General features: G+C 38.1%; 4 protein-coding genes across 5 annotated transcripts; 1 reads left to right on the top strand and 3 right to left on the bottom strand.

Annotated features, from left to right (window-relative positions):
* The first annotated feature begins 1,479 nt into the window (after positions 1-1,479).
* Positions 1,480-6,059, top strand: LOC137730959 (U-box domain-containing protein 44-like). 2 transcript variants are annotated; one of them, XM_068469978.1, is made up of 4 exons: positions 1,480-1,620; positions 2,746-3,318; positions 3,421-3,730; positions 4,294-6,059. In XM_068469978.1, the coding sequence occupies exons 2-4, from the start codon at positions 2,764-2,766 to the stop codon at positions 5,868-5,870; spliced, it is 2,442 nt and encodes an 813-aa protein (XP_068326079.1). In that variant the 5' UTR covers positions 1,480-1,620; positions 2,746-2,763; the 3' UTR covers positions 5,871-6,059. The 2 variants fall into 2 exon arrangements, with proteins under 2 accessions (XP_068326079.1, XP_068326078.1); XM_068469977.1 differs by having other exon boundaries at positions 1,512-1,967.
* Positions 6,060-6,170: 111 nt separating this feature from the next.
* On the bottom strand, positions 6,171-9,151 carry LOC137730960 (F-box/kelch-repeat protein At5g42360-like). The gene is made up of 2 exons (XM_068469980.1): positions 8,715-9,151; positions 6,171-8,326 (listed from the first exon to the last, which is right to left on the bottom strand). Exon 2 carries the CDS (start codon positions 8,266-8,268, stop codon positions 6,502-6,504), a length of 1,767 nt encoding a protein of 588 aa, XP_068326081.1. The 5' UTR covers positions 8,269-8,326; positions 8,715-9,151; the 3' UTR covers positions 6,171-6,501.
* A 6,201-nt stretch (positions 9,152-15,352) lies between these two features.
* LOC137732228 (glyceraldehyde-3-phosphate dehydrogenase B, chloroplastic-like) lies at positions 15,353-18,439 on the bottom strand. The gene is made up of 10 exons (XM_068471530.1): positions 18,196-18,439; positions 17,982-18,082; positions 17,772-17,885; positions 17,171-17,332; positions 16,870-17,037; positions 16,562-16,722; positions 16,384-16,445; positions 16,262-16,311; positions 15,682-16,088; positions 15,353-15,556 (listed from the first exon to the last, which is right to left on the bottom strand). The coding sequence occupies exons 2-10, from the start codon at positions 18,078-18,080 to the stop codon at positions 15,421-15,423; spliced, it is 1,359 nt and encodes a 452-aa protein (XP_068327631.1). The 5' UTR covers positions 18,081-18,082; positions 18,196-18,439; the 3' UTR covers positions 15,353-15,420.
* A 295-nt stretch (positions 18,440-18,734) lies between these two features.
* On the bottom strand, positions 18,735-21,502 carry LOC137732229 (uncharacterized). Its single transcript, XM_068471531.1, has 5 exons — positions 21,346-21,502; positions 20,809-20,941; positions 19,958-20,054; positions 19,542-19,628; positions 18,735-18,932 (listed from the first exon to the last, which is right to left on the bottom strand). The coding sequence occupies exons 1-5, from the start codon at positions 21,377-21,379 to the stop codon at positions 18,798-18,800; spliced, it is 486 nt and encodes a 161-aa protein (XP_068327632.1). The 5' UTR covers positions 21,380-21,502; the 3' UTR covers positions 18,735-18,797.
* Between the last annotated feature and the right edge of the window lie 4,321 nt (positions 21,503-25,823).

Here is a 25,823-nt window from a genome sequence, read left to right on the forward strand (position 1 = left end):
GTAGCACTAGAACGTACATATGTATTACACCCAGGCCTGTCGTACAGACCACTTTAAGTGGTTCCAACTCGTGGGCAGGTTCAGTTATTGAGTTGAGATTTGAGCTCTATATGCAGCCGTACAGGTCACGTTAGGTGACTTCGGCTGCCAGATTATATGTTATCGTTATGAGATATACCTGAGCACTTGCATATCATTATGAGGTTCCGACATGGCATATTATTGAGCATGATTGGTATACCCTTGAGCATGTTTGGCATATTTATACATACGTATATATGTTTATTTTCTGGGAAGTATACAGGTTTTATGGAAAGGGGTTAGAAAGTATTTTGCTAAATGGTTTTCAAAGAGCTTTGTTTTTGCCCACTCACGCTTTTGTTTTGCGCCCCTCCAGGTTCTAGTTGCTTAGCAGTTGCGGTGGTTTCCCCAGAGGGCTTTTCCCGACATTTCTGACAGACACTCACCATTTTAGGGTCACCTTCGGGTGTACTATTGTTGAAATCTTCGTTTGGACTGTTATAGACCTGCTCTGAATTTGTATTTCACCTACGCTAGCAATTGTTCTAGGACTTTGTATGCTAGTTTTTAATTATTCGTACTTTTATATTACTACCTTATCAGCTTCCGCACGTGCACATGGCTATGTCACCTTCGTGTGACGGCCAGCACGCTCCGATCTCGGTCGGGGTGTGTCATCTGACAACCAAGTTTGACACATCCTAATACTAATATTCTCCGAACATCAAAATAGGCACGTGCTGGTCGATATTTGAGAGTGACGAAAGTCATTTATTGAATGCAAATACTAAGAATAAGGAATAAATAAGACTTATAAATTTAAATATAATTACTATGCATTTAAAGAATATGTTCAGAATACACATCTAATGTAGAACACTAAAAGAAATAATATAGAAATTGAATGAACAAGGAATGAGTCCTACACCGAGATGACTCGAAGATGCCGATGCAGAAGAGTCTCCACTCTTTCATTCATTCAATTTTATATCATTCTTTTGGAGCTCTAGTTTAGTTCTATGCTCTGAATACGTTCATGTTCTCATGCATTCTAAATGGGTTGCATCACCTTCGAGTGTCAGTCAGCACGTGCTTACCTTGGTATTCGGGGAATATCGAGATCGGGACGTGTCAATGTTAAAGTTTTATCTTCCTTCCATTTCCATTCACCCACTCTCCTTCAATTCGAAACCAATTCACGTACCTAATAGTCCTTTTGAGCTCTCTCCTGAAATGTGGTGAAAATAATAAGGAAAATCTTTCACAAACAAACAAATATATGTTAATTTTTAAATTTGAAACACACAAATGTAAGTGACACTTGATATTACACGATAGTGATATTTCTTTTAATTTGTAAATAAAATGTTTTGAATTTAATTATTGTGAATGCCAAATTCGATTTCAATTTATTTTATGAATATATGATTTATACAGAAGGAAAAAAAATGACGTAACCAACGGCAGTGTTTTGAGAGTTTTTAATCATTTTTTAATCGGCGGTTAAATAATCGGTGGTAGGCGGGTGAAGCTATGGCCCGCTCTGCTCTGCGTCGCACACAGAGAAGCTGGGAGGGCAGAGATGACTATTCTCATCAAGTCAACCTTCTCTCTCACTCTTGAATTGTTGCATACAAATATCCAAAATTAATTTTTCTCCTGCTTTTCTTTATTTTGTTCGTGTTGGTACTTGGTATTGCTGCTGCTGTTGTGTTTCTGTTTAGGTTCTTGCCTTTGGGCTTTTGGCTCTCTCTATCCCTCTTCCTTTTTCTCAGATCATCAAACTTCATACTTGATCATCAACAACCACGTATTACAAAAAAGAAAAAAGAAAAAAGAAAAAGAAATTCTTAGACCTAAATTAGAATAGGGATTAGGGGTCTCTCTCAAATCAAAGCATCCTTGGACCTTGACCACCACAACTCTATAACTACTCAAAGCATTAGGTATGCACTTGTTTCTTTTTTTTCTTTCTTTTCTGGTAATTTAGTTTAAAAAAGCATAAACCTTTTACTAAACTTAATAATTGGGCATGGTTTTCATTCACAACTATGTAATTTACTCAACTTTTTGTTGAATCTGTCTGAATTACCAGATTAATCTAATCTAATCGAAACCCTGATCTGTGCGGTGATCAATCTGGATCCACCTCGGCCCCGTGGAAGACACTTCGTAAAGATGATGAATTTGCAGTTTCTTAGAACGCATTGTTTCTGGGTTAGGTGTTGTTGTGCTTTATCTTACCGATCCAATGCTCTGATTGTGTCTTTTTCACTTTACTCTGCTCCCTATTTCTACTGCTTGTAGTTCAAGTGGGAAATGCAAATATTGCATTTTGTAGCTTCTTCCTTAAAAGCTGACATCAAGCTGTTGGCAACACCTAGAGTTCAGTGATTCCACATATTAGTTTTGTTGATCCGCAAGATATAGGAAAGTTGGAATGTTTGATTCTAATTTCCAGTTCTTAGTCGAACGTGATAATTTTTGCTGCTCTAGTGTATCTTACTGACCCAATCTAGTGTAGTTTGTCTACAACATTCGTGCAATGCCAACACTTGCAGTATACTACACATGTGTAGTTAGAAAACAGTTCAGTTCATTTCCTATACACTTTGCACCCGTTCATTTTGGTTTTCTTTTGATTTTAGGGCTGATTCAGTTTTACCGCTAGTTTGTGATTGTTGGTGTGCTGTTCTAACCGTGTGCTATCTTACTTTGGTGCAGTAGGAGGATTTAGGTCAGATGGCTGACAGTTGGCATGGAAACTATGATACTGGCAGTCAGTCAGATGACAGCCATAAATTTGAGAGAATGCACATAGAGCCTATTTATGATGCATTTTTTTGTCCTTTAACGAAGCAAGTTATGCGCAATCCTGTTACCTTAGAAAACGGTCAAACATTTGAGCGAGAAGCAATTGAAAAGTGGTTTAGGGAATGCAAGCAGAGTGGAAGGAAGTTGGTCTGCCCACTGACACTACAAGAATTGCAAAGCGCTGAGCTAAAGCCTAGCATAGCGCTGAGGAACACCATTGAAGAGTGGAATGCTAGAAATGAATCTGCTCAGCTTGATATGGCTCGACAGTCGATGAATCTGAGCAGCTCAGAAAGTGAAGTTCTTTTGGCCTTGAAGTTTGTCCAGCAAATCTGCCAAAAAAGCAGATCAAATAAGCACGATGCCCGCAATGCAGGGCTGATACCTATGATAGTTGACATGTTGAAGAGCAGCAGTCGTAAAGTAAGGTGTAAAGCCTTGGAAACCCTTAAAACTGTGGTGGAGGAGGATTCCGATAATAAGGTAATCCTAGATTTTTCTGGTTCTCTTTTCGTTTTCCATGAAATTGTAAACATGGATGTTTTGTAGGGACTCATATTAATATCTGTTTGGTTTTGGTTATAGGAAGTATTGGCTGATGGGGACACAGTACGAACTATAGTGAAGTTCTTGTCTCACGAGCAATCCAAAGAGAGGGAGGAAGCTGTATCTTTGCTGTATGAACTATCCAAATCTGAAGCCTTATGTGAGAAGATTGGTTCAATTAATGGAGCGATTCTTATTTTGGTTGGAATGACAAGTAGCAAATCAGATAACATTTTGACTGTTGAGAACGCTGACAAAACACTGGAGAATCTGGAGAAGTATGAGAACAATGTGAGACAGATGGCTGAAAATGGTAGACTGCAGCCTCTTCTGACACAAATTCGTGAAGGTACTTGTACTTTCTCTTATCTTTACACTTTTCTCAGTATGTTGCTAGAAGTAGGGCAACCAAACAGCCAATACTCTTTGGACAATTTATTTCGCACTTAGTGATGGGCTACAAGGCCTGCAAATATGGTAAAGAAACATTTATTTTTATATATATGCTTTTTTCAAAGACAATACAAAAAACCGTGCTGAACTGAACTATCGTAATTTCTGCACCTTGCCTATCGTCTCCAGTCCACCATAGCTTGCACGATTCTGATGAGTATTTGACCCAAGATGAGTTTTCCTACTTATGAGACAACTATCCATTTTTTATTTTTTGTAATAATTAATGTTGCTGTCCAGCCTATGACTTCTTGGTCTAAACTCGAGTACACATTAATTTCCTCTATTTCCACCTCTGATATTGTAGTTCATGGGGGGGTTTTGCTGTATGGTGGACTGTTGGTATTAGTTTGAGCTATACTTTTCTTTTATTGTTTTAAACTAAGATATTTAAGTTTTATCTCTCTTAAAAAAACTATGTTGAGCATAACTCAAATTTCCTTGTTGACATGATTGCAGGCCCTCCAGAAACCCAACTTTCGATGGCTAATTTCCTTGGTGAATTAGTTTTGGACAATGATGTAAAGGTCCTAGTGGCTAAAAGTGTTGGTTCAGCTTTGATCAATATCATGAGAAGTGGTAATATGCAGTCAAGAGAAGCAGCTTTGAAAGCTCTCAACCAAATTTCATCTTGTGAGGCGAGTGCCAAGGTGCTGATAGAAGCAGGAATACTTCCGTCTCTGGTCAAAGATCTCTTTACCGTTGGGACTAACCAGCTTCCTATGCGATTGAAAGAGGTTGCTGCAACAATTCTTGCTAATGTTGTTAGCTCGGACTATGATTTTGATTCGATCTTGGTTGGACCTGATCAGCAAACGCTAGTCTCTGAAGACATTGTCCATAACCTACTACATCTCATTAGCAACACTGGACCAGCAATCGAGAGCAAGCTTCTCCAGGTTCTTGTTGGACTCACTTGCTCTCCTTCAGCTGTTCTGAGTGTTGTTGCCGCCATTAAAAGCTCCGGTGCCATTATTAGTTTGGTGCAGTTTATTGAGGCTCCACAAAAGGAATTGCGTGTGGCTTCCTTTAAACTTCTCCAGAACCTCTCCCCACATGTGGGTCAGGAGCTAGCTGATGCCCTACGTGGCACAGTGGGCCAACTTGGAAGCCTAATTAAAGTCATATCAGAAGATATTTCAATCACTGAAGAGCAAGCAGCAGCCATTGGCCTCGTAGCTGAACTTCCGGAGAGGGATCTAGGCCTTGCCAGGCAAATGCTAGATGATGGTGCCTTTAAGCTGATACATTCTAGAGTAGTTAAGATCCGCCAAGGGGGGAGTAAGGGTGGCCGCTTTGTGACGCCATTTTTAGAAGGACTTGTACGAGTTCTAGCAAGGGTTACGCTTGTGTTGGCTGATGAGCAAGATGCAGTTGCTCTGTGCCGTGAACTTAATCTTGCTGCACTTTTCATTGAACTTGTACAGGCCAATGGACTGGAGAATGTGCAGATGAGTTCGGCAGCAGCATTGGAGAACTTATCACAAGAATCCAAAAATTTGACAAGATTGCCCGAGTTGCCCACACCAAGTTTCTGTGCTTCAGTTTTTCCATGTTTTAGCAAACAACCTGCCATAAATGGATTGTGTCGGCTTCATCGTGGGACGTGTTCACTTAGAGAAAGTTTTTGTCTCCTGGAGGGACATGCTGTGGAAAAGTTGGTAGCTCTTCTCGACCACACAAATGAGAAGGTGGTCGAAGCAGCACTTGCAGCACTCTCTACTTTGTTGGATGATGGGGTTGATATTGAACAAGGGGTTATGGTGTTGTGTGAAGCAGAGGGTGTGAAGCCTATTCTTGACGTGTTGTTAGAGAAACGGACAGAGAATCTGAGGAGGAGGGCAGTCTGGGTAGTTGAAAGACTATTGCGGAGTGATGAGATAGCCTATGAAGTTTCTGGGGATCCGAACGTGAGCACCGCACTTGTTGATGCCTTCCAGCATGGTGACTATCGAACGCGGCAGATTGCTGAACATGCCCTGAAGCACGTTGACAGGTTACCGAACTTCTCTGGTGTCTTTCCGAACGCAGGATAGGCATCTTTCCGGTGGTTTTTATTGTTATAGTTTGCGAAGGTGCAATTGGAGGAGGGTATATATTTGTTGTATACAGATTTTTTCATTTGTTTTTAAGGATGGTTCATGGTGGTGTGTCCATCGACTTGGGTCTGTTAATGAACTGCTTTTTGCGTAGAAATTCCCAAGGAAAGTTGTGTTTACGCTCGAGTTTCGTCTTTGGACGCTTATGTTTAAATTTACAAGTTTTTTTGGGATACCCTTGAAACTTAAATTATATTCCGAATTTTACCCCAAATTAAAGCTTGTTAAATAAAAATAAAATCAACAAAATTCAATTCAATTCAATATAATTGCAACATATGAACATGATGCGGGGGGAATAATTATTACAGAATCAATTTCATGAATGTTGGTGAACAAATTACATCCGCGACTACATGAGCGAGCGAGCGAGCATACCATATATTTCCCTACTGGTCGGGGTTTTTATCAAGAACATCCATTCAAACCGTTCAACACTGAAATTGCCAGTAGCAGGTACGCCCACAATGCTCTTGAGAAGAAAGAGAGAACAACAGCGTTGATGATCATGCGTGTAATATTTTGTTTCTGTGATTTACAATGTAGAGAGGACTTTACAGTCTTTACCTTACAGATGTAGCACAGCCATTGACTTGGACAAGCACGAAGAAGCATCCAGCTCGCGAGTTACAAAGTTCCTTGAGATATGACTCCACTTCATCCCCATATCAGACACATCACATGCAGTCAAAAAATCCAATACTTGACCAAATATTTTGAACATCTCAATACCGAATATCACGTTTCTGTCTGCCACAAACGCAGCATTCCAGTCCATTGGAGCGTCAGGATGTATTGAGACCTCGGTCCAGTTAAGGTGCATGAGATCCAGCTCCCATACTTTTCTAACGGCCTTGTTTCTCCGGCCTATCTGACCATCCCCTTCGCACCAGAAGACAGAAAGCATGAAGAGCCGGCCATTACAAGATACCAGTTTTGGGTAATATTCATGAACGCGGGGTGGGAAAGGAGTGGTTTGGATTCCAATCCAGAAACCCCTTTCTATGTCATATCCTGCGAGCTTGTCAGTTTCAGAATAAACATAAAACATCCCATTACAAACAACCCCAGAACAAGCAAACCCAAAGTCCACAGGCAACCCTCGAATTTCTGTCCATTTCTTTGAAACGGAATCATATATTTCTCCAGAATCCAAAGGTTCATCCCAGGATCCAAGACCACCTACAGCAATGAGCACAAACCTTCTACAACCCTTCATGGATGAGTGATCACTTTTTTGTTTCAAAAATTTATACGACTTTCTATTGGGCAACACCAAAGACTCATTGTCGTCAGCAGAATGTCTGTGTTGACGCCTAAGAGAAAGCCTGTGAGGATCTTCATAAACCTCTGACACTCCACCTACCCGTGATCTGGAAATACGTCTATCTTGGCGACTTTGATAACTTTGACTGGTGGAAAAATCTGAAGTTACCTCCGAAACTCCTAAAATAGGCATTGATCTTGCATACTTCATTGGAGCAACTTTGCGCCAAGATTTTGTTAGGGGACTAAACAGTATCACCCCTTTGTGTGTCTTAAATGAGCTCCTATCCACCCTCCCAAAGTTGTTCAAGCTAGAACAACCTCCAACAATGTAAATATCATCCTGGACACTAGCAACAGAAAACATGAACCTTCCCTTTAGAATGCCAGCATCTATACCATGCCATTGGTTTAGAGACACATCCAATGCATGTATCTCCCCAGAGCAATAACCATCTTTAACAGCACCAAAAAGAAACAACCATGGGTTCTGATGTGAGCCTTCCCGTCTCATCTGCAGGAAACGAGTTGTAGTAGTCAAGTGTTTCCATTTCTTGCACACGAGGCGTGCAGTCATGAGACTGGTTAGTGGGAGCCTCACCAAGCACATTTCCAGTATGTCATCTGGAAGAAAAATGTGCATCCTACTATTTCTTATTGATTCTTCAAGCTCAAAATCCTTTCTGTTATGTTTCTTCAAAAATCTCTCCCTCACCCCATACGAGAAGCAATCAACTCCAGAATTATCGGTACCACATATTGGCCTGTATCCTTTGCCATCATCCCTGGCACTGGAAGGCCTCCTCCTGTTACTGGTATCCCCAAAATCATCACCTGTGTCAACGCCTACTCTGCAACCTCCACCCCTACCATACAGAGTAAGACATCTCAAAGATATTCCCCTCACACCATCATCATCATCATCATCATCATCATCCTCATCTCCTACAGATCTCTGATTCTTCTTCCTCAACTTCTGGCTAACACTTCTCATGAGACGCTTTGACACACTCAAAGCTTCAACATCTTGATGAAGAGATTCTCCACCGGATGGTCTCCCAGAGTACATTCTGTTCTGTAATCATTAGCAAGCAAAAGAACGCACTCTCTTGCAAGAGTCATCAACCCTAAAAGATGAAATAAAACCACAAGCATAAGATACTGAGCAAGAGTTGAGTAAACTTCAGAACGTATTTGCACATACGTTTGGCACTCACAAAAATTCATATAGAACACGAGCGGTGAAATCATGTGCAGCAGCATACTTAGCAATTGGTTAGGTTGTTTAAAACTATATGCCCTCGAAAAAAAGGAGATAAATTGAAGCATTCCGTTGTCTAATCACAAGAAAAGAAATTTGATTACTCAAACAAAACTCGGTTGACTTTACAACCTCGCAAATCTTTGTGGCTCCTAAATTCATTAACATCTCATTAACCGATAAAAGACAGGTACTTAAACTTGCACAAAAATGAGAAAACAAGCACAGAACAAACATTCAAATTAAGAATTTACCTTTTTTTTGGTTTCCGGGGTTCTCCCTTTCCCTTCAGTTTTCTGGGCAACCCAACACAGAATACCATATTCAGTCAAAATCACCACACAAGGACTCCACTACAAGACGTCGATGAGATCGACATTTCCAGACACGGAACGTGTTTGGCTGGCGAGAAACGAGAGGAGAGGAGTAATGTCGAATTTGGAAACGATTGATATGGAATGAATTGAAAAGAAAATAAAAAGAAATGGAGAAAATAAAAAAGGGAAAGGAAAAGAGTTGGAAAAGCAGAGGGGGCAACTGAGGGCAGCACTGTTGAGTTGAAGAGAGCGATCTGAGAGCTATGAAATGGGATTGAATGATGGAAAAGAAGATAAAGCGACGAAGAAAGAAAAAAGGGGATGAGATTCTCCGATTTTAAAAATTCAGCTGCAAGTATTGTTATAAAAATTGAATACTGGGAATTTTTTAATCAAAAGAGGTCCGAAAGATTAACGGTGACCTGAAATGATTAATTTTTAAATTATATTTTGTAAATAGTATGATTTGGTCTAATATTAATTGTCATATCAAATGATCATGAAAGATGGTCTAAAATTTGCTTCTTATAGAATTTTTCACAGATTAAAATGTATTATTTTTTGTAAAATGATTGATTACAAGATTCGATTAGTGTACCTGTTTGGGCCCAAAATATTATTGTTGGGCCGAGCAGCAGGATGTGCTCGGCCCAAGGTAATGACATATACTATGGGCCGAATAATAAATCCCGGGCCAGTTGGTAGGGTCGGCCAAATCCTATCCTAAGTAGTCCGGATAAATAGAAAGGGTCGAGGAAGTCCTGGTGCGACCAGGATTCTCGACCGGCAAGGAATAAAGCCTCGAAAAGAAGGAAAATTTAGAATCCCAGTGGGAGTAGGTTTATTCGAGTTAGACTCGAAATGGGACAAGGACTCCCAATCCAAATCAGAATTGGTCTCAAGGAATGGGGTGCTATAAATACAATAAATCATGCAACAGAAAAGCCCCTTCAAAATCAGCATACAATTGCCCTGCGCAAAACCTCTCAAACATCTTGAGATTTTTCCTTTTCTTTTCCTGCCGACACACCTTCAGTTTGGATAAACAGCACTGTGGAAGCACCTGGCGAGCTTCTTCAGTTTGGATAAACAGCACTGCTGCCGCAGAATCAGCCGACCGAGAAGCACCTTCAGTTTGGATAAACAGCACTGCGTCGAGGTCGACCAGTTATCTATCTCAGTCTCGGGCGAGAAGGGTTTTCGAACCTTTGTTGGCAGAGGTCACCTTACTAGCCTTCTCGGCATAGTCAGGTGTTACGAATTGCATTACTCGGCGTACTGGACGCCGACTGGTTTTATGATTGGATACTCGCAAGTAAGTTTCAGGGTTTGGCATTCCGACGGCCGAACTATGTTTACCATCAAGACATATATCACGTTTGAGTACCTGTGCCCATATAGTTTGGTCTCGATTCGACGTGCTTATACTCTGACGAATATAATCACAGTGACCGAATCGGGCTCCGACGATTTGTGAACTTCGCAGAATTAGTAGCCTTGTCTTCAGGCTGTAGAACCCAGAGACCGAGAGTGTTCCTTCCTCGGTCGCAATCGCAAGATAGAGAAGTCAACAACGCTCTCAACGCAACATCAACAAATTTTACTCCTCGGCCAAGCTCGGCCGACGAGTTGGCACGCCCCGCATTCGACCGAAGGACGTAGTTAGCTTATTAGTTACTCGGCCTGTGCGCCACGTAGGTTTTGTAATTTTTAGAGTCAACAGTACCTACACGATTATAAGATTCAGTTAATGTACCTATGCCTTCTAAGCAAGATCACTAGTTTTTTTCATCATCTAAAATAATACAAGTCCAAAGATATACTCTCACTAAAGTAGCTAACTATTTTTCTCTCCTCTTTGGTTTGCGTAGACCTCTTGTTCTCTCATAGAAATGATAAGACTTGGTGACGTGTTTTTTTTTATTTTTATGTTTTATTTTTATTTTGGCAAAAGACTTGGTGACGTGTTTACAAATAAGGTCTCCACACCTATTTAAGTAGATGATGTGAAGTACGAACAAAATGGCTTTGTTAGTGATTTGTAGGTGAATTGTGTGTGGCTTTGTCATCCACCACTTGTTTCTTCTTCTCCTTTCGATGTGTGGGCATTCATATTATTACAACACTCTTCTTTGTATGCCTACATATTATTGATAATCACATTAATTTGTTAGAAAAATGACCAATGTGATAAAATAGTACACGTACGATATGTTTGAAGTTGCGTACTTTTGGAGTGGAAACTCCTCCTCATCGATATCTCTTCCTGATTATATTAAGTTTAACGAACCAATCGTTATAGTGGGTATTGGAATTTGTCTTAACTTCAATTACTTTGGCCTTTCTAAGCTTATGTGTATTGAAAAGCTTTGAAGATATACATTTAGTTTTATCACCCTTGATGAATATTTTCTTCATTTGAGCAATACAAGTTGCATTATTTTCATAAATGATAGTTGGAGTGTTTGTGTTTTACGGTAGACCACATGCCTTGCAAATATGAATGGAACATTGGTCTTAATCAAAGACATTCATGACTAGCTGAGGATATGTATTTCTAAAACATTTGAAAATGTAGCAACAAATGTTTGCCTCTTTGAGCATTGTACAACCAGATCTATTTCCATTGGTAAATGCAAATCATTTTTGTAAGTGATCTTTATGCAGGCTAAATATATTCAGATTATGCCCTAAGATCATGGATATTAGTAAGTTAATTGAAATAGAACAAGCACATGTCTATATATTCATAAAAAATGAAGCATTTGATTTAATATATTGTGTTAAATATAGTAAGGCACATCTTTCACTAATATATGTTACTTCTAGATTAAAGAGGGTGTATTCAATTGAAAATTTGAGAGATTTTAATGGATTTATAAATCCATGGATTTTTATAGAGTTTAATTGATTTGTTGAGATTCCATATAAAATTTTGATTCGATTACCTCGAAATCTCATGGGGAGAGGTGAGATTTGTAAATGCTTAAAATACACTACGAAATATCTCCAATTCCCTCTAATTCTTCAATTTTCTCAAATTCTTTAAAATTAATTTCTAATTGAATACACCTATAATGTTATATAAACTTCTTTAAAATCCTAATTGAATACACCGGATTTCTAAAGATTTTAATAAACTATCTTAAAATTCTAATTGAATACACCTTAAATTTCAGAGAATCACTTAAAATTCTGATCGAATACCCCTAGATTCATTAAAAGAATTAAAATCTCTCAAAATTACAATTGGATACAACCCCTTAAGTATCAATACATCATTTCCATAAGGAGAATGAATGATCTTGTGATAAATTACCCTCCATAGTTGTTTATGGAATAATTGAGTTTAATTCGGAATGGCTATTTCAAAACTGATATCAACAAAGTGGGTACCCATTTTTGGTAAATCGAGCAGATTGTGGTGCTATGGTGGCTTGGAGGTCGTAGTGCAAGAGGGAGGTGTAAACACGGAAAATTCCTGAAACAAGAAACAAGAATACGTGTACAAAATATATTTTTGTATTTAATGATTTTGGGGTTACAATCTCTTTGTAATTTGATCCTCTGATTCTATCTTCGTAGGGTGTAGGTTTGTGGATGAGCTGTTGATCCAAAGGGCCGTCGGGGCTTGATCTAGGGATGAACAGTTGATGAACGGATCTTCGAGGGCTTTTGGGCTTGATCTTGAAGACTGGGTGTATGGATTTCTTCAAGGGGGCCGTCGGGGCTTGATCTTGAGGGTTGATGGATGAGCGGATCTTCAAGGGCTTTTGGGCCTAATCTTGAAGACTGGGTGTATGGATTTCTTCAAGGGGGCCGTCGGGGCTTGATCTTGAGGGTTGATGGATGAGCGGATCTTCAAGGGCTTTTGGGCCTAATCTTGAAGACTGATTGGATGTGTGGATTTGTTGAGGTTGTTGATCCAAAGGGCCATTGGGGCTTGATCTTAGGACGAACGGATGATGAACACTTTCTTCAAGGGGCCGTCGGGGCTTGATCTTGAGTCGGCGGAAGTTCTTCAAGGGCCGTTGGGGCTTGACCTTGAAGGAGGGTTTGACGAAGAACGAAGAGTGTTTTCTTGATCCTTCGGGATTTTGCTTGAGAGCTTTAGAGTTTCAAGGCTTCAAGGTTTTGGTGTGATGTAAATTCCCTTCTTTCTTTCTCTTCTTCTTCCTTCCTTTCTTTCTCCCCCTGAAATGAATGCCTTGGCTTCCTATTTATAGAATTCTAAAACTTGATTTTTGGATTTAAATAATCAGATGAAATAAATCATTTCTGCCAGGTAATGACACGTGTCCTATTTGATGACCTTTCCAATTTATTTCGATTTTTTGTTGAGTCACACGCTACATGTAAAATTTATGTGACACGTGAGCGTTGAAATTTTAATTATTGGTCAACATTCATTTCACCGAAATTTTGATGTCTACAGGAGGTATGGAGATGGAGATGGAGGTCGTGGGGCCGTGGTGGTGGGAGAGAGAGACTTGATCTGCAAGTGGGTTGTTTGATGAGAATCGTAAAGAGAGGTTTGAATATTAAGATGGGGGGAAGGAATAATTGTTGGTGGTTGAAATGCAGGAGTGGTGATGACTATACTGGGGTGGCACGATGAATTTTGGTGGCGGCGGCGATGAGGGGTGGCATGATGAAGGGAGAGAGAGAGAGAGAGAGAGAGTATGGTGATGTGGCGGTCAGAGAAGTAGGAGATATTTTTCATCATTTATATAAAAACACGTGATGTATCATTTTTATTCCAGTTACAATATTTTATATATAGAAGGTTTTAAATTCGAGTCGAATGAATAGTCTATTAAAAAAGGCAAAATAGGTAGCCTATGCGTTGTAGACTGCTTGCGCTCAATTTGCTCCCATCAATTTAGGGTGCTCAAGAAGAGTTAAGCGAAGAAGACCTTTAGATGTGAGGAAACTGTATTAAATTGAACAGCAGCGGTTGGATTGGACAAAATCTGATTCAAATTTTGAACAGAAAACTCTGATGATAATAATTATTTCAAAAGATAATCATTCAGAGAATTGTCTTAATTTGTAATTTACTTGATTTTGTTCCCCCTCCTCAATTGTCATTCAATTTGTTGGAACTTGTGTTTTATGTGGGACTTGGAGTCCCACATCGCCCAAACACTCCTTGAACATCACCTTTATAAGTGAATGGACTCACTTATAGTTTGAATTGATTTGGGCCAAAGCCAGGACTTTGGGCCTTAGACTTGGAGGGTTTGGATGCATATATTAAATGTCAAATATGGGCCTTGGGCCTTGGGGCTCGGATGGACGAAAAACCCAAGTATCATTTTTACGTTTTTGATCTTTTCATTCAGTTTTTTTTTTTGTTGAAATGATAAAACCGATCATGGGCTCGGATGGACGAAAAACCCAAGTATCATTTTTACGTTTTTGATCTTTTCATTCAATTTTTTTTTTTTTGAAATGATAAAACCGATCATGGGCTCGGATGGACGAAAAACCCAAGTATCATTTTTACGTTTTTGATCTTTTCATTCAGTTTTTTTTTTTTGAAATGATAAAACCGATCATGGGCTCGGATGGACGAAAAACCCAAGTATCATTTTTACGTTTTTGATCTTTTCATTCAGTTTTTTTTTTTTGAAATGATAAAACCGATCATGGGCTCGGATGGACGAAAAACCCAAGTATCATTTTTACGTTTTTGATCTTTTCATTCAATTTTTTTTTTTGAAATGATAAAACCGATCATGGGCTCGGATGGACGAAAAACCCAAGTATCATTTTTACGTTTTTGATCTTTTCATTCAGTTTTTTTTTTTTGAAATGATAAAACCGATCATGGGCTCGGATGACGAAAAACCCAAGTATCATTTTTACGTTTTTGATCTTTTCATTCAGTTTTTTTTTTGTTGAAATGATAAAACCGATCATGGGCTCGGATGGACGAAAAACCCAAGTATCATTTTTACGTTTTTGATCTTTTCATTCAATTTTTTTTTTTTTGAAATGATAAAACCGATCATGGGCTCAGATTTACGAAAAACCCAAGTATCATTTTTACGTTTTTGATCTTTTCATTCAGTTTTTTTTTTTTTTGAAATGATAAAACCGATCATTTATGAACGGTTTCAACTGCTCGTTTATGAACGGTTTCAACTGCTCATTTATGAACAGTTTCAACTGCTCGTTTATGCCATTATATATGGCTGTCGGATCAGAAACAAGATACAAATCTTCCATCAAATTCTTCACAGTTTACAGAGAAACACCACAACTAATTCGCCAAGAATCCGAGTTCGAGTGCAAGAACTTGGATTAGATAGTTGTATCCTGCAAGATAGACGTCCAAGGACTGCTGCACTCGTGTAGGGACGAATTTCTGTCTTAGGAGATTGCTTCTGCAAGCCTCTATCTTCAAGAAATAAGTCAGTGATTTGTGATTTTATATATAATCTCATTAAGTGTTTATGTTCTAATATATTGTGTTTGTCGTTGAGTTTTTCCATTTGAAATAAAACTGTGCAAATTGTTATATAATATACACTTGACATTTGATTGGTTATAACACAATTGTCATTACAAAACAAGCATTTGCTGATAACAAATACTGCTAAACCCTGGCTCCTCTACAATTAGCCGAAAAGATAGCCTATGCTTCATAGACTTTGCACTCCTCGTCAGCCGGGTTTGTCTTGCAGAAATCCTCCAATGGGTCTCCGCTTCCCGCTTGTGCCGTGCCTGGCCACTTGCTTGCCACCAAATGTGCCAAATCCACAACCCTTTGACTGCAAAACATAATGATCCACAGGAAGATCAACACTCAATCGCATAGATAGTGACTTAGCATTCGACGCAACATTAACTTTGTTTAGTGGACAACTCTTCGTAGATTTGTAATGACTGATCTCACCTGTATCCCCATTCGTTGTCGTACCAGGCCACCACCTTGACCATATCATCACCCATGACCATGGTCAAGGAGGAGTCTATGGTGGAGGAAATATCCGTGCACCTGAAGTCCACAGACACAAGAGGAACGTCGCACACTGCCAATATTCCCTTAAGTGGTCCGTCCGCTGCCTTTCTGAAGGCTGCATTGACATCTTCTGCTGAAATACCCTTCTTTGCAACGTTGATCACAAGGTCAACCACCGATACATTAGGTGTTGGCACACGGAGGGCAATGCCGTTGAGCTTGCCCTTAAGTTGAGGCAGCACAAGGGACACAGCCTTTGCTGCACCAGTGCTTGTAGGGACTATGTTTAGCGCTGCCGCTCTAGCTCTCCTTAAGTCCCGATGAGAAGCATCCAAAAGCCTCTGGAATAGGCCGTGAATAAAATTATAATTCCAATATACAATAAGATTGAACTACATATATCACCACACGATGCTACTTGTTCCATCGTCAGGAATATCAAAATGTCAATGCTTGATCGTAAACGAAAGAATGAAATCTGTATGCAGAGGAGAATGTAGGCGCCATTCATTACCTGGTCTCCAGTGTAGGAATGAGTAGTTGTCATGGTTCCCTTGACAATGCCTGCAAATTTTCATAAGTAAGAAATGATTAGTCCTCGAAGGTGTACCGCTGAACATACAAATGACGCCTTACCGAATTCTTCATCCAGGACCTTTACGAAAGGAGCCAGGCAGTTTGTTGTGCAAGAAGCGTTGCTGCAGATACACACACAAATAAAACTTTTATACCTCTACAATATGAAGTGAATTTACTCCGAGCTCAGTAACTGTTTTCTTTTTGCTTTTCCCCCTCTCTATCTGAGAACACTGACCTTACAATGTTGGCAACGTTGTGGTCATAGTCTTTTTCATTCACCCCCACAACATAGGTAGGAATGTCTGCACCTTTTGCTGGAGCTGTAATGATGACTTTCTTGGCACCTGCTTGGATATGTTTGCCGGCACCAGGGCCATCCACAAAGACTCCTGTTCCCTGTATGGTTTCAAATTCTGTTATATAAGGTGCTATTTACTATACTATCCAAGGCTCCGTGCTAAGTAAAGACTAGACTTATTTTGTAATAGATATCTGGGCAACCTCGGTCTTGATATTCAAGTATTAAGAACAGCATTCGGTTACCTCGATAACAATGTCAATGCCCATCTCAGTCCATGGAAGCTTCAGGGGATCTCTGTTAGAGACAACCTTGACGGGCTTACCATCAACGCTGATGGTCTCATTGTCCACGATTTTCACGTCTGCTTTGAAAGTACCCAGCATTGAGTCATATTTCAGCAAGTGCGAAGCCTGCATTCAGATTAAATTAAATTTCAGTATATATACATTTTCCAAAACCATATTAATTTAAGCTAATATAATTCCAATAATTTGGTTCTCCAAAAGTATATTAAATGAAAATAATACTCATAAGTTCCCTTACGTTCTTGACACCACCGCTGTCATTAACAACAATGACTTCTAGGGGTGAGTCCTTGCGGCCATGCCAGCATCGGAGGAAGTTCCTGCCAATGCGTCCAAATCCATTGATTGCCACCTTCAATTTGGCCACTGTTTCACCCTTGACAGGAGCTGGTCCTGCAGTCTGCTATGAATCAAACAAAACATTATAAGTACAAAATCAATATAGCAGAGAAACCACCCAATACATAATGTCGATCAAAAGTTAGCGTCCTTGGATCATATTGGCCATTGCCGAGAGTCCACAAAAATATTTTCTGGAAATGGAAATGTAACCCTTTGTACTGAATCAATGTGTTATAGCCGATATCGTAAGCATGGTAGATGTAGCACTTAATAGTTGTGAGGCATCACGACACCATTTCAGTTTGTTAAGTGCAGATATGAGTTACGGTTTTCAGACATGGCTTTATTGTGCTTGTGGTACTGGTTCAGTCAATCAACTAAAGCTCAGAAGCATGCTCAGAATTCGGTGAATCATATCTATACGAGATGTTCTAAAGAAATGTAAAACAGATTGCATATATTGCCTAATGAAATGAATAAAAATGGGAAGATAAAACCTTGGGAGTAAGCTGGGCAGCCACAGCATCAAAGAAGGATTGTTCTCTGCCATTGCTTGCATAGGTCACACATGAACTCGATCTTAGTCCTGAAAACTCACCAACTTCACGCCTCTGCACAGCTAAAAAAGAGTAAGCAAATTATACCAAACTAGCAAAGCCAATAAATAACACGACGCAATGAACCCTGCTCAGGAGAAAGAGAGAGACCTTGGAGAAGCATTGGATGGGAAATGAGTGGGAGGGCTTGGAGGGAAGCCTGGTATTAGCCGGGACTCTTAAAGAGGTGAGAGCTGCGTGTGAGGCCATGGCTGCAAGCAACTAGAGCTAGGGGACTGACTTGCCAACATACATATATATATATATATTTATTTATTTATTTATACACAGTTGAAATGCTTACCATTGGCATTGTGGACGTTACCTTATTTTAAATTATGGTTGCAACTGGATTAAAGGAACCTGTGGTTATAGCATGGTACATGAAGACATAGGAGATAAGATCATGTCTAATGTCTATGGGCGGATTACTTCCACCCCTCCCTTCCTAGAATGCCCCTTCGTCGAATTTCTTTCGAGACAAATATAGAAATCCGACCCAAAAACAAACAAAAATACAAGAAAAATTATTTCCAGGAAAAGAAAAGAAAGAAAAAGGCATGCAACAACCAAGTTGATTAGAAGTTAGAAGAGTATGCTCTCCTTTGCACCCGAGTTTAAATCCCCCTCTCCGTTGTTTAAACAATCTTGCTTATATCAAAAAAGGCATGTAATAGCCACAACTAAGGACTGAAGATCTCAGCCACAAAGCATGGATATGGTATTATTTTGTTCCTTTTGTTTTTGTATAAAGTATATGGTATTATTTTACGGTACAAATTACTAGAGAAAAAAATACAGCTGAAAAGGAGAAAAATCCTATATTTCGCATCGTCCAAATATTAGAAATTTTGAGATTCCACAGAAAAGAAATACTACACTGATTATTGATATCGAAACACTGAAATTCATGAAATTTAGAGCGACTCATACAACAGCCTCAACTTCTTCTGAGTTCACAGATACTTCATCTGGGTCGTCCTCTGATCGGAGCTGACCAGAAACATCATCAATCGCAGAGTTCAGCTGTGCTATCTTCTCAGCCAGTATTTTTCGTGTTTTCTGCGATGCAAAAACATATGAATAATGTGAATTTGCAAATAAAGAAAGAAAAGAGACAGAAGATTACGGGATTAGAATCACAATGGTCTCTCTCCCTATAGTCAACATATAACCGAACATTTTGGCAAGTAATGGTTATTGAAGATAATTGAATTTGCAAAAACAGATGAACAATGTGAATTTGCAAATAAAGAAAGAAAAGAGATGGAAGATTATGGGATTAGAATCACAATGGTCTCTCTCCCTCTAGTCAACATATAACCAAACATTTTGGTGCAAAAACAGATGAATAATGTGAATTTGCAAATAAAGAAAGAAAAGAGACAGAAGATTACGGAATTAGAATCACAATGGTCTCTCTCTCCCTATAGTCAACATAAAACCTAACATTTTGGCAAGTAATGGTTATTGAAGATAATTGATAAAATTTGAAACAAATGACCAAAACCACAACAACAACAAAATAGCATTTCAGCATCTCCAAAGAATGCGTAAATATAGGGAAAAACAAAGAAAATTAACAAACAGAAAGCAGCAAAGGCCATTTCAAATAATCCTCGTAATTGATTATGTAAAGATCGGGACAACCATTCAAGGGAAACTTCTCACCTCCAAAGCTTTGTCTTCATCATATATGAACTTGGGCAATTTTCTCATCAGATCCTTTCGGTCAGCTCCAGCCAGTGCTTTACTGATCTGTTGATTAAAAAGGAAAACGCTCAGTGGGAAAAATGGTTTCATTAGCTTAATGCAAGGGTGCACCAAGTAAAGAAAACTCTATAGCCCACAAACTGCAAGATTTATATATCACAGAACACAATCCACAACAGTTGTGCGGTACAGAGTATACACTTAACGCTTTGTTAAAGTGGATAACTCATTACTAACAAAATATAAACATTAAGAAAATTAAAATAATTGACTGATGAACAAGATGGACACAAAGTAGCACGGAACAAAATAACAATCATATGAGAATTTGCGGGGAGGAAAAAAGGTAATTAATATAAAATAAGAACAGCAACCTGAGGTGCATAGACAGCGCCCAGTGTGCCAACTATAAGTCCTCCCAAAACAAAGCCACTAACAAAGATCCCCGAACTGTTTGACCTACCACCATCACTGTAATTGCACAAGTAGGGATTGACATTACAATATTACTGAAATAACATGTGGTGAAACTGAAAATGACATATAATGGCCAAAATACAAAATTGAATTACGAAAGACCATATCTGATATCAACGATATTGTAAGATTGTCAAAACACCACCAACTGACAGCTGGGAAAATGAAATTATTACTATTCATTACTGAACACAACACTGGATGGTGAGAAAGAGAAATTAAACAGGCCTTTGTGTAGGAGAGAAGACACAATGTGACATATAATAATACTCTCATCACTTCAAAGGTCTGTCACCATTATCTCCTTTATTTCAAAATGGAGAGATTGTAATTCTCTCTCATTTCTCATTCTTTCATCATAGGAGAAGACAAGACACATGAAAATATATTTTCCAATCCTTCAACCAATTTGTGAAACAGGAATGTGTAGCTCGTGCCGTGAGGTGTTGGTTTAAGTCCTGCAACGAGTAATTAGGCAAATATATCTTATAGAAAACGAAATTTTGATCTCATTTATATCTTTTACCGATTTAATAGTTTGAGTTATGATAACTAACATGTCCAGAAATCTGATCAATTATAATCATCATATACATATTGTCGGGAAAGACACAAATCCAACACAACAGAACTCCACTGAGAAAGTCATGCTTAAGGAAAATCAGCAGCAACCATGGATTTTGCATTAAACTAGTAGCATGTGCCCTGAAAAACAGTCGTGATCACAACGCAAGACCAAACGGAATACCTATATGCAGCCTGAACTGAGATAGACCTCTTGGAGTTAGAAAGTTGAATTTTCCCAATACGTTTTGAAGTGAGCGAAAAGTTTGTCGGGGTCACACTCCCAAGATACTGTTGTGGTGGGTTCAGAGAAGATCCTGGCGAAGAATTTCAGAGGAACAGAAAACGAACCATTATTCCAAATCGAGCTCAAAAACAGACATAGTGCACAAATCAATTACTTTCTGACATGGAAAATGTCACAAGAATGTTAAACGAGTTCTAACACTCACGACTTAGATGATGGAAACCGATATATATGTAAAACCCTTAAATCAGCAGGGGATATTTTGAATAAACTAGAACCACTTGCACACCTGTAAGCTACAACAGTTTACTCCCAGATTACAGAATATCGCATCGAAAAATCTAAGCCTAGCATCTATAAGATCATGGGTCTCGTAAATCGAGAAAAGATTTTTTAGGAAAAAAAAAAGAGAAAAGAATCCAACAAAGCAACGAATCGAGTTCTAGTTTAATTAGATGATGGGGAGGAACTTACCTGTAAGAGCCAGCGAATTGGAAACAGCAGCCATGCTTAATGCTTTGAGGTCTGGATTTCGCACGCCACACCAACAAAGAGAGTCTCCAATGTAAAGACTGTCGGGAGAGTAAGGAATTAATCGGTTCGATATTAACAGTGCAATGTTGCTTCTTTGATATCTCAAATGTTGACAAAGAAATTAATTATTAATTAATATTTTTTTTGGGAGCCTTTTAAGAGACACAAATATATGGAATAGGATCCTCTCCGGATCCTCTTTGTGGGGATCCGAGAAATCAATCAATCATGTTTGTTCATCATACATCGTGTGAATTTTAAATTTTAATTTTAAAATTAAATATAAATAGTACTCAACAAAAACTAACCGCACGATGTATGATGAACGAACACGATTGATTGGTCCCCTTAATTCCCACAAAAAGGATTCGGAGAGGGTCCTTGTCCCAAATATATACTATATTTTGCACAATTCCACAACTTTTAAAACATTTCAAGGAGGGACAAAAGATCCAATAACAGAAATCCAAGCCCAACATAAAAAAACCATAAAAACGAACCTTTAATAAACATACATGTTAACCATTACATGACAAAAAACCATAAAAACGAACCGGTTTCCCTTATTCAATACCTTAAACTAATGGCTTCATCTTCCTCAAACCTATCATTTCAAACACTATCATGCAAAAGATACTTTCGCAAAAAAAACCCTAAAATCTCCATAGATTGCGATACTTTCAAGCCGGATTTTCAGTAAGTGGTACACACGTTTAGCCAGATTTCTAGAAGATTAGTGTTTTAAAGGTTTTTCTATTACTCAAAATCGTTTGCATGATTATATTTCAAACTCTGTAAAAAATGAATGCATTATCAAAGTTTTGGTTGCATTATCAAGCGTTTTTGCACTTGTTTTTGCAAATACTTTTGGAAAACTGTCAAAAATGCATGCATTATCAAGTGTTTTTGCACTTGATTTTACAAAAAATTCAGTGTTCCAATTCGAGAAAAAACAATTTCAGTGTTTTGGTTTCACTTTTTTAGTTTATATGTATACTGATTCTTCAACAACATTTGAAAAAAAAAATGAATATGCTTCTAAATTTTGTGAGTAAAAACATTAACCGTCTAGTTTGATGCTGTACTTTGTACTGATGCTGCACTTTGTAAATTAATTATGGTTCTACTTTCAGTTTGTAAATTGGTTCTGCACATAAATATGTTGTAGAAAAAGAAAAAAGGAATCTGCATCAAGCTTGTGTTAAAAACAAGTATGCATCTACATTGTGCGTTAACAACCAATTCTGCATCTACCTTGTTTGCTAATTGATGCTACATGGACTTGTGCGCTAAGTGATGTTGCATATAGCTTATGTGCTAAGTGATGCTGCATCTAGCTTGTGTGCTAAGCATCTGCCCTTTGCATTTAGTTTGTCATTTACATGACTTCATATTATTTAATTAAAAATTATACTCATTATCGTTTCATTTTTTTATGAAGATGTCGCCAAAAGTAAAATATTTTGCAACAAAAAAGAAATCAACTCAAAAACCTCCTATCGTAAAGCGTCGGGCGACAGATGATATGTTCAAATAAGACTGAATCTCATGGCCTTTGCAGAATTATTACAAGAGCTCAAGCCAAAACTTGATGAAAAACCAGAAGTTTTGGCATTCATATATAAGTCACCTTTTTGCAAACTTGTGAAAGCTTACGTAAAAGGTGAATTACAAATGAAGAAATTAGATTGCGATGTTATACATATAGTGAACTGGTATGACATTGAACAGGGATGTTCAAATTCAAAAATGGATATTGCAAAGCAAATGCTGATGATGCCCAATGCATATTTAGGATCCCAAATCGAGGCAGAGAAGCCCATCTGTCAACAAGAGACTCAAGAATCCCAAAGCCGAAAGAAAACAGATTTGTTGATAAATACTTCTCAGCAATGACAATAATCGGTAGAAGAGAAATTGCACAAGCAATTCAAGTTGCATTTGATACTGGGACAACATAAGGGAATTAAGATGCAGCCTGCCTTATAATTCTATATTTGCTCAACACAAATTTGCTTGGGAGCTCAGCAGGGAAACTCCCTTGTAGTTTGGCCAAGAATTGTAACTCCATCAATAACATAAATTAGTACAACTGGGCCAAGGAAACGGTAAGATACTTGATGGAATCAATTGATAGAACACAGAAAAGGAAAATAGACAAACAACCAACCTTCAGTGGCGCTATTGTGCTTTTACTAGTAAGCAAACAAAAACTAATAAAAAAAAAAAATCAGTTTTGTCTTATTTTACAAAAATATACAAATCTTTAACTTTTATTTTGTCTACAACATTGGTTTTGTGATCACACCCCAATCATCAAACCAATAAAAGGAAAGGATAAATGCTTGCCAACAATAGTGAAGTGGGATTTGGCAGTTTTGCATGAAAAAATCTATAAAGAAGCAAATGAAAATTTGGAGGTAAAGCTGATATTGCATACACGTTTATGTAAAACATGATTCTACATGTACTTTGTGTGAAAAAATATTCTGCATGTGCCTGTTGTGTGTTGTTTTCAAAGTATATGTAAACACAAAAATTCTGTAACGAATGAAACGAGAACACATGTATAAAGTAGACTTGTATTGATGAATTTGTAGGGTTACAATCTCTGTTTACAATTTTCCTCTGATTCAATCTTCAAATTTGATGTAGATGCATAAGTTGTTCATCCAAGGGCTGCGATAACTTGATCTCAGACAAACGATTGAATGATTGCTTCAACTTTTGAGCTTGAAACGATGCTTGGATAGTCTTCACCTCAAAGTTGCGGCAAAGGTGATGTTGATGTAGGATTTCGTTGATTCAAGAGTCTTGGTGACTTGATCTTGAATCAAATGTCGTTGCAAGTTTTGAGCTTCTTGATTCTTCGGCTTTGGTAGAAAGAAAGCTTCGGCTTTGGTTATGCGTTCTTCAAAGAGAGCTTTGGCAGCGTATTAGACTTCAAAGATTTGGCATAAGTTCTCCTTTTGTGAGAATTTTGGACCTTCAATGTAGAAATTGTTGACCTTGAATGTAGAAATTGTCGACCTTATGCTTATCTTGGGACCTTGTATTTATAAACTTCCAAAGCCATGCCTTTGGGTGGATTTGGCTTTGATTTATGTCTTGATTCGTCCATGGGAGAATTTAGGCATGTTTTGTGTCTTAATTTCAGCCATTTTCCCTTGCTTGGCCGAATTATAGGGCTTTCTTGCCTATTGTGTGAACAATGCTTTCTTGCCTATTTTATGAACAATCTTCAATTCTTGCTTGTTTTGTGAATATGCTTTAGCTTTCATTCCAGTTTTGGGAGCAACTTGGACCCTTTGCTGATTTTAAGAGGGATTTTCTCCCATTTGCCTAGTTTTGGGAATGCTTTTGAGTTTCCTTTGCTTGATTTATGCCATATGTCATTGATGACTTGTCTATTTGTGAAGATGCTTTAGTTTTCTTTCCGGTTTTGGGAGCAATTTGGGTCCCTTGTTGATTTCAAGGAGATTTCTTCCCCTTTGCTGCATTTTGGGAATGTTTTTGAGCTTCATTTGTTTGATTTGTGCCATATGTCATTGATGACTTGTCTATTTGTGATGGGTCATATGCCACGCGGAATTTTGTCATGCATCATTTGTATGCAACGAAATTTACATGTCTACATGCGGTTAACTAAAATATGAGTGATGTTATGTAGTTTCTAGAGACTTTATAGACTCCGAGCAATATTTTCACTAACGATAAAATTCTGAACATAATATCAATAGTCCAACCTGTTAACCTTCCTGCATCCTCTAAAAGATATTTTCTAAAAAGAAAATATGAAAAAAAAAAAAAAAATTTAGTGAGAAGAATTGAGTGTAAATGTAAACTACAATCAAAGGTTAAATATCTATCTACAATTTATGTGATTATAGTGACTAATTTCGAAGTTGAGCCTTTTATGAAAGTTGTAAAGCTTGTCAATACGAGCATTTATATATATATTTTTCAATATTTTTCACACTTCTACATTTATTAGTATTTATGTGATACTTGAAAGACAAATATGTTTTTATGTTTTGAAATAATATATATGTGACAATGTGTTATGTATATACTAATTTATTATTATCCTTTTCATTTGATTATTTATTGATTTAAAATATATTTGCTTTGACGGGTAACAGGTCGAGTCAGATTACTCATTAATATTAATAGGTCGAGTTAGGTCGGGTCATATTACTTGTTTATTATAATGGATGTTTCGTTGAGATAAACAAGATGTATTCTATCATAACTCGTTATAGCCAAGAAAAAAATGCAGCACCAATAAATCCATGAGATATTATTTGTAAAATGGCACATTGAGTCCTGTTACATGTCATAACCTGTTAAGATATCGGATATAACATAAAAACGATATGAACACAAAAAACACGATACAAATGTCAGAGGTAGGCAAT

This window comes from Pyrus communis, chromosome 4 (genome assembly GCF_963583255.1).
Source record: "Pyrus communis chromosome 4, drPyrComm1.1, whole genome shotgun sequence".
Lineage (NCBI taxonomy): Eukaryota > Viridiplantae > Streptophyta > Magnoliopsida > Rosales > Rosaceae > Pyrus > Pyrus communis.

Bases quoted from the DNA above. Each gene is read 5' to 3' on its own strand.
- LOC137732229 (XM_068471531.1), bottom strand. From the start codon at position 21,379: ATGGCTGCTGTTTCCAATTCGCTGGCTCTTACAG. The intron at 19,629-19,957 runs GTTGCTGTTCTT...TTTAATCAACAG, and splicing joins GCGCTGTCTATGCACCTCAG to ATCAGTAAAGCACTGGCTGG. The intron at 18,933-19,541 runs GTGAGAAGTTTC...TTTGCATCGCAG, and splicing joins ATGAAGACAAAGCTTTGGAG to AAAACACGAAAAATACTGGC.
- LOC137730960 (XM_068469980.1), bottom strand. From the start codon at position 8,268: ATGTACTCTGGGAGACCATCCGGTGGAGAATCTCTTCATCAAGATGTT.
- LOC137730959 (XM_068469978.1), top strand. From the start codon at position 2,764: ATGGCTGACAGTTGGCATGGAAACTATGATACTGGCAGTCAGTCAGAT. The intron at 3,319-3,420 runs GTAATCCTAGAT...TTTTGGTTATAG, and splicing joins AGGAGGATTCCGATAATAAG to GAAGTATTGGCTGATGGGGA. The intron at 3,731-4,293 runs GTACTTGTACTT...ACATGATTGCAG, and splicing joins TCTGACACAAATTCGTGAAG to GCCCTCCAGAAACCCAACTT.
- LOC137732228 (XM_068471530.1), bottom strand. From the start codon at position 18,080: ATGGCCTCACACGCAGCTCTCACCTCTTTAAGAGTCCCGGCTAATACC. The intron at 17,038-17,170 runs GTAAGGGAACTT...ATCTGAATGCAG, and splicing joins ACAGCGGTGGTGTCAAGAAC to GCTTCGCACTTGCTGAAATA. The intron at 16,089-16,261 runs GTAATGAATGGC...GGCCTATTCCAG, and splicing joins ATTCCTACACTGGAGACCAG to AGGCTTTTGGATGCTTCTCA.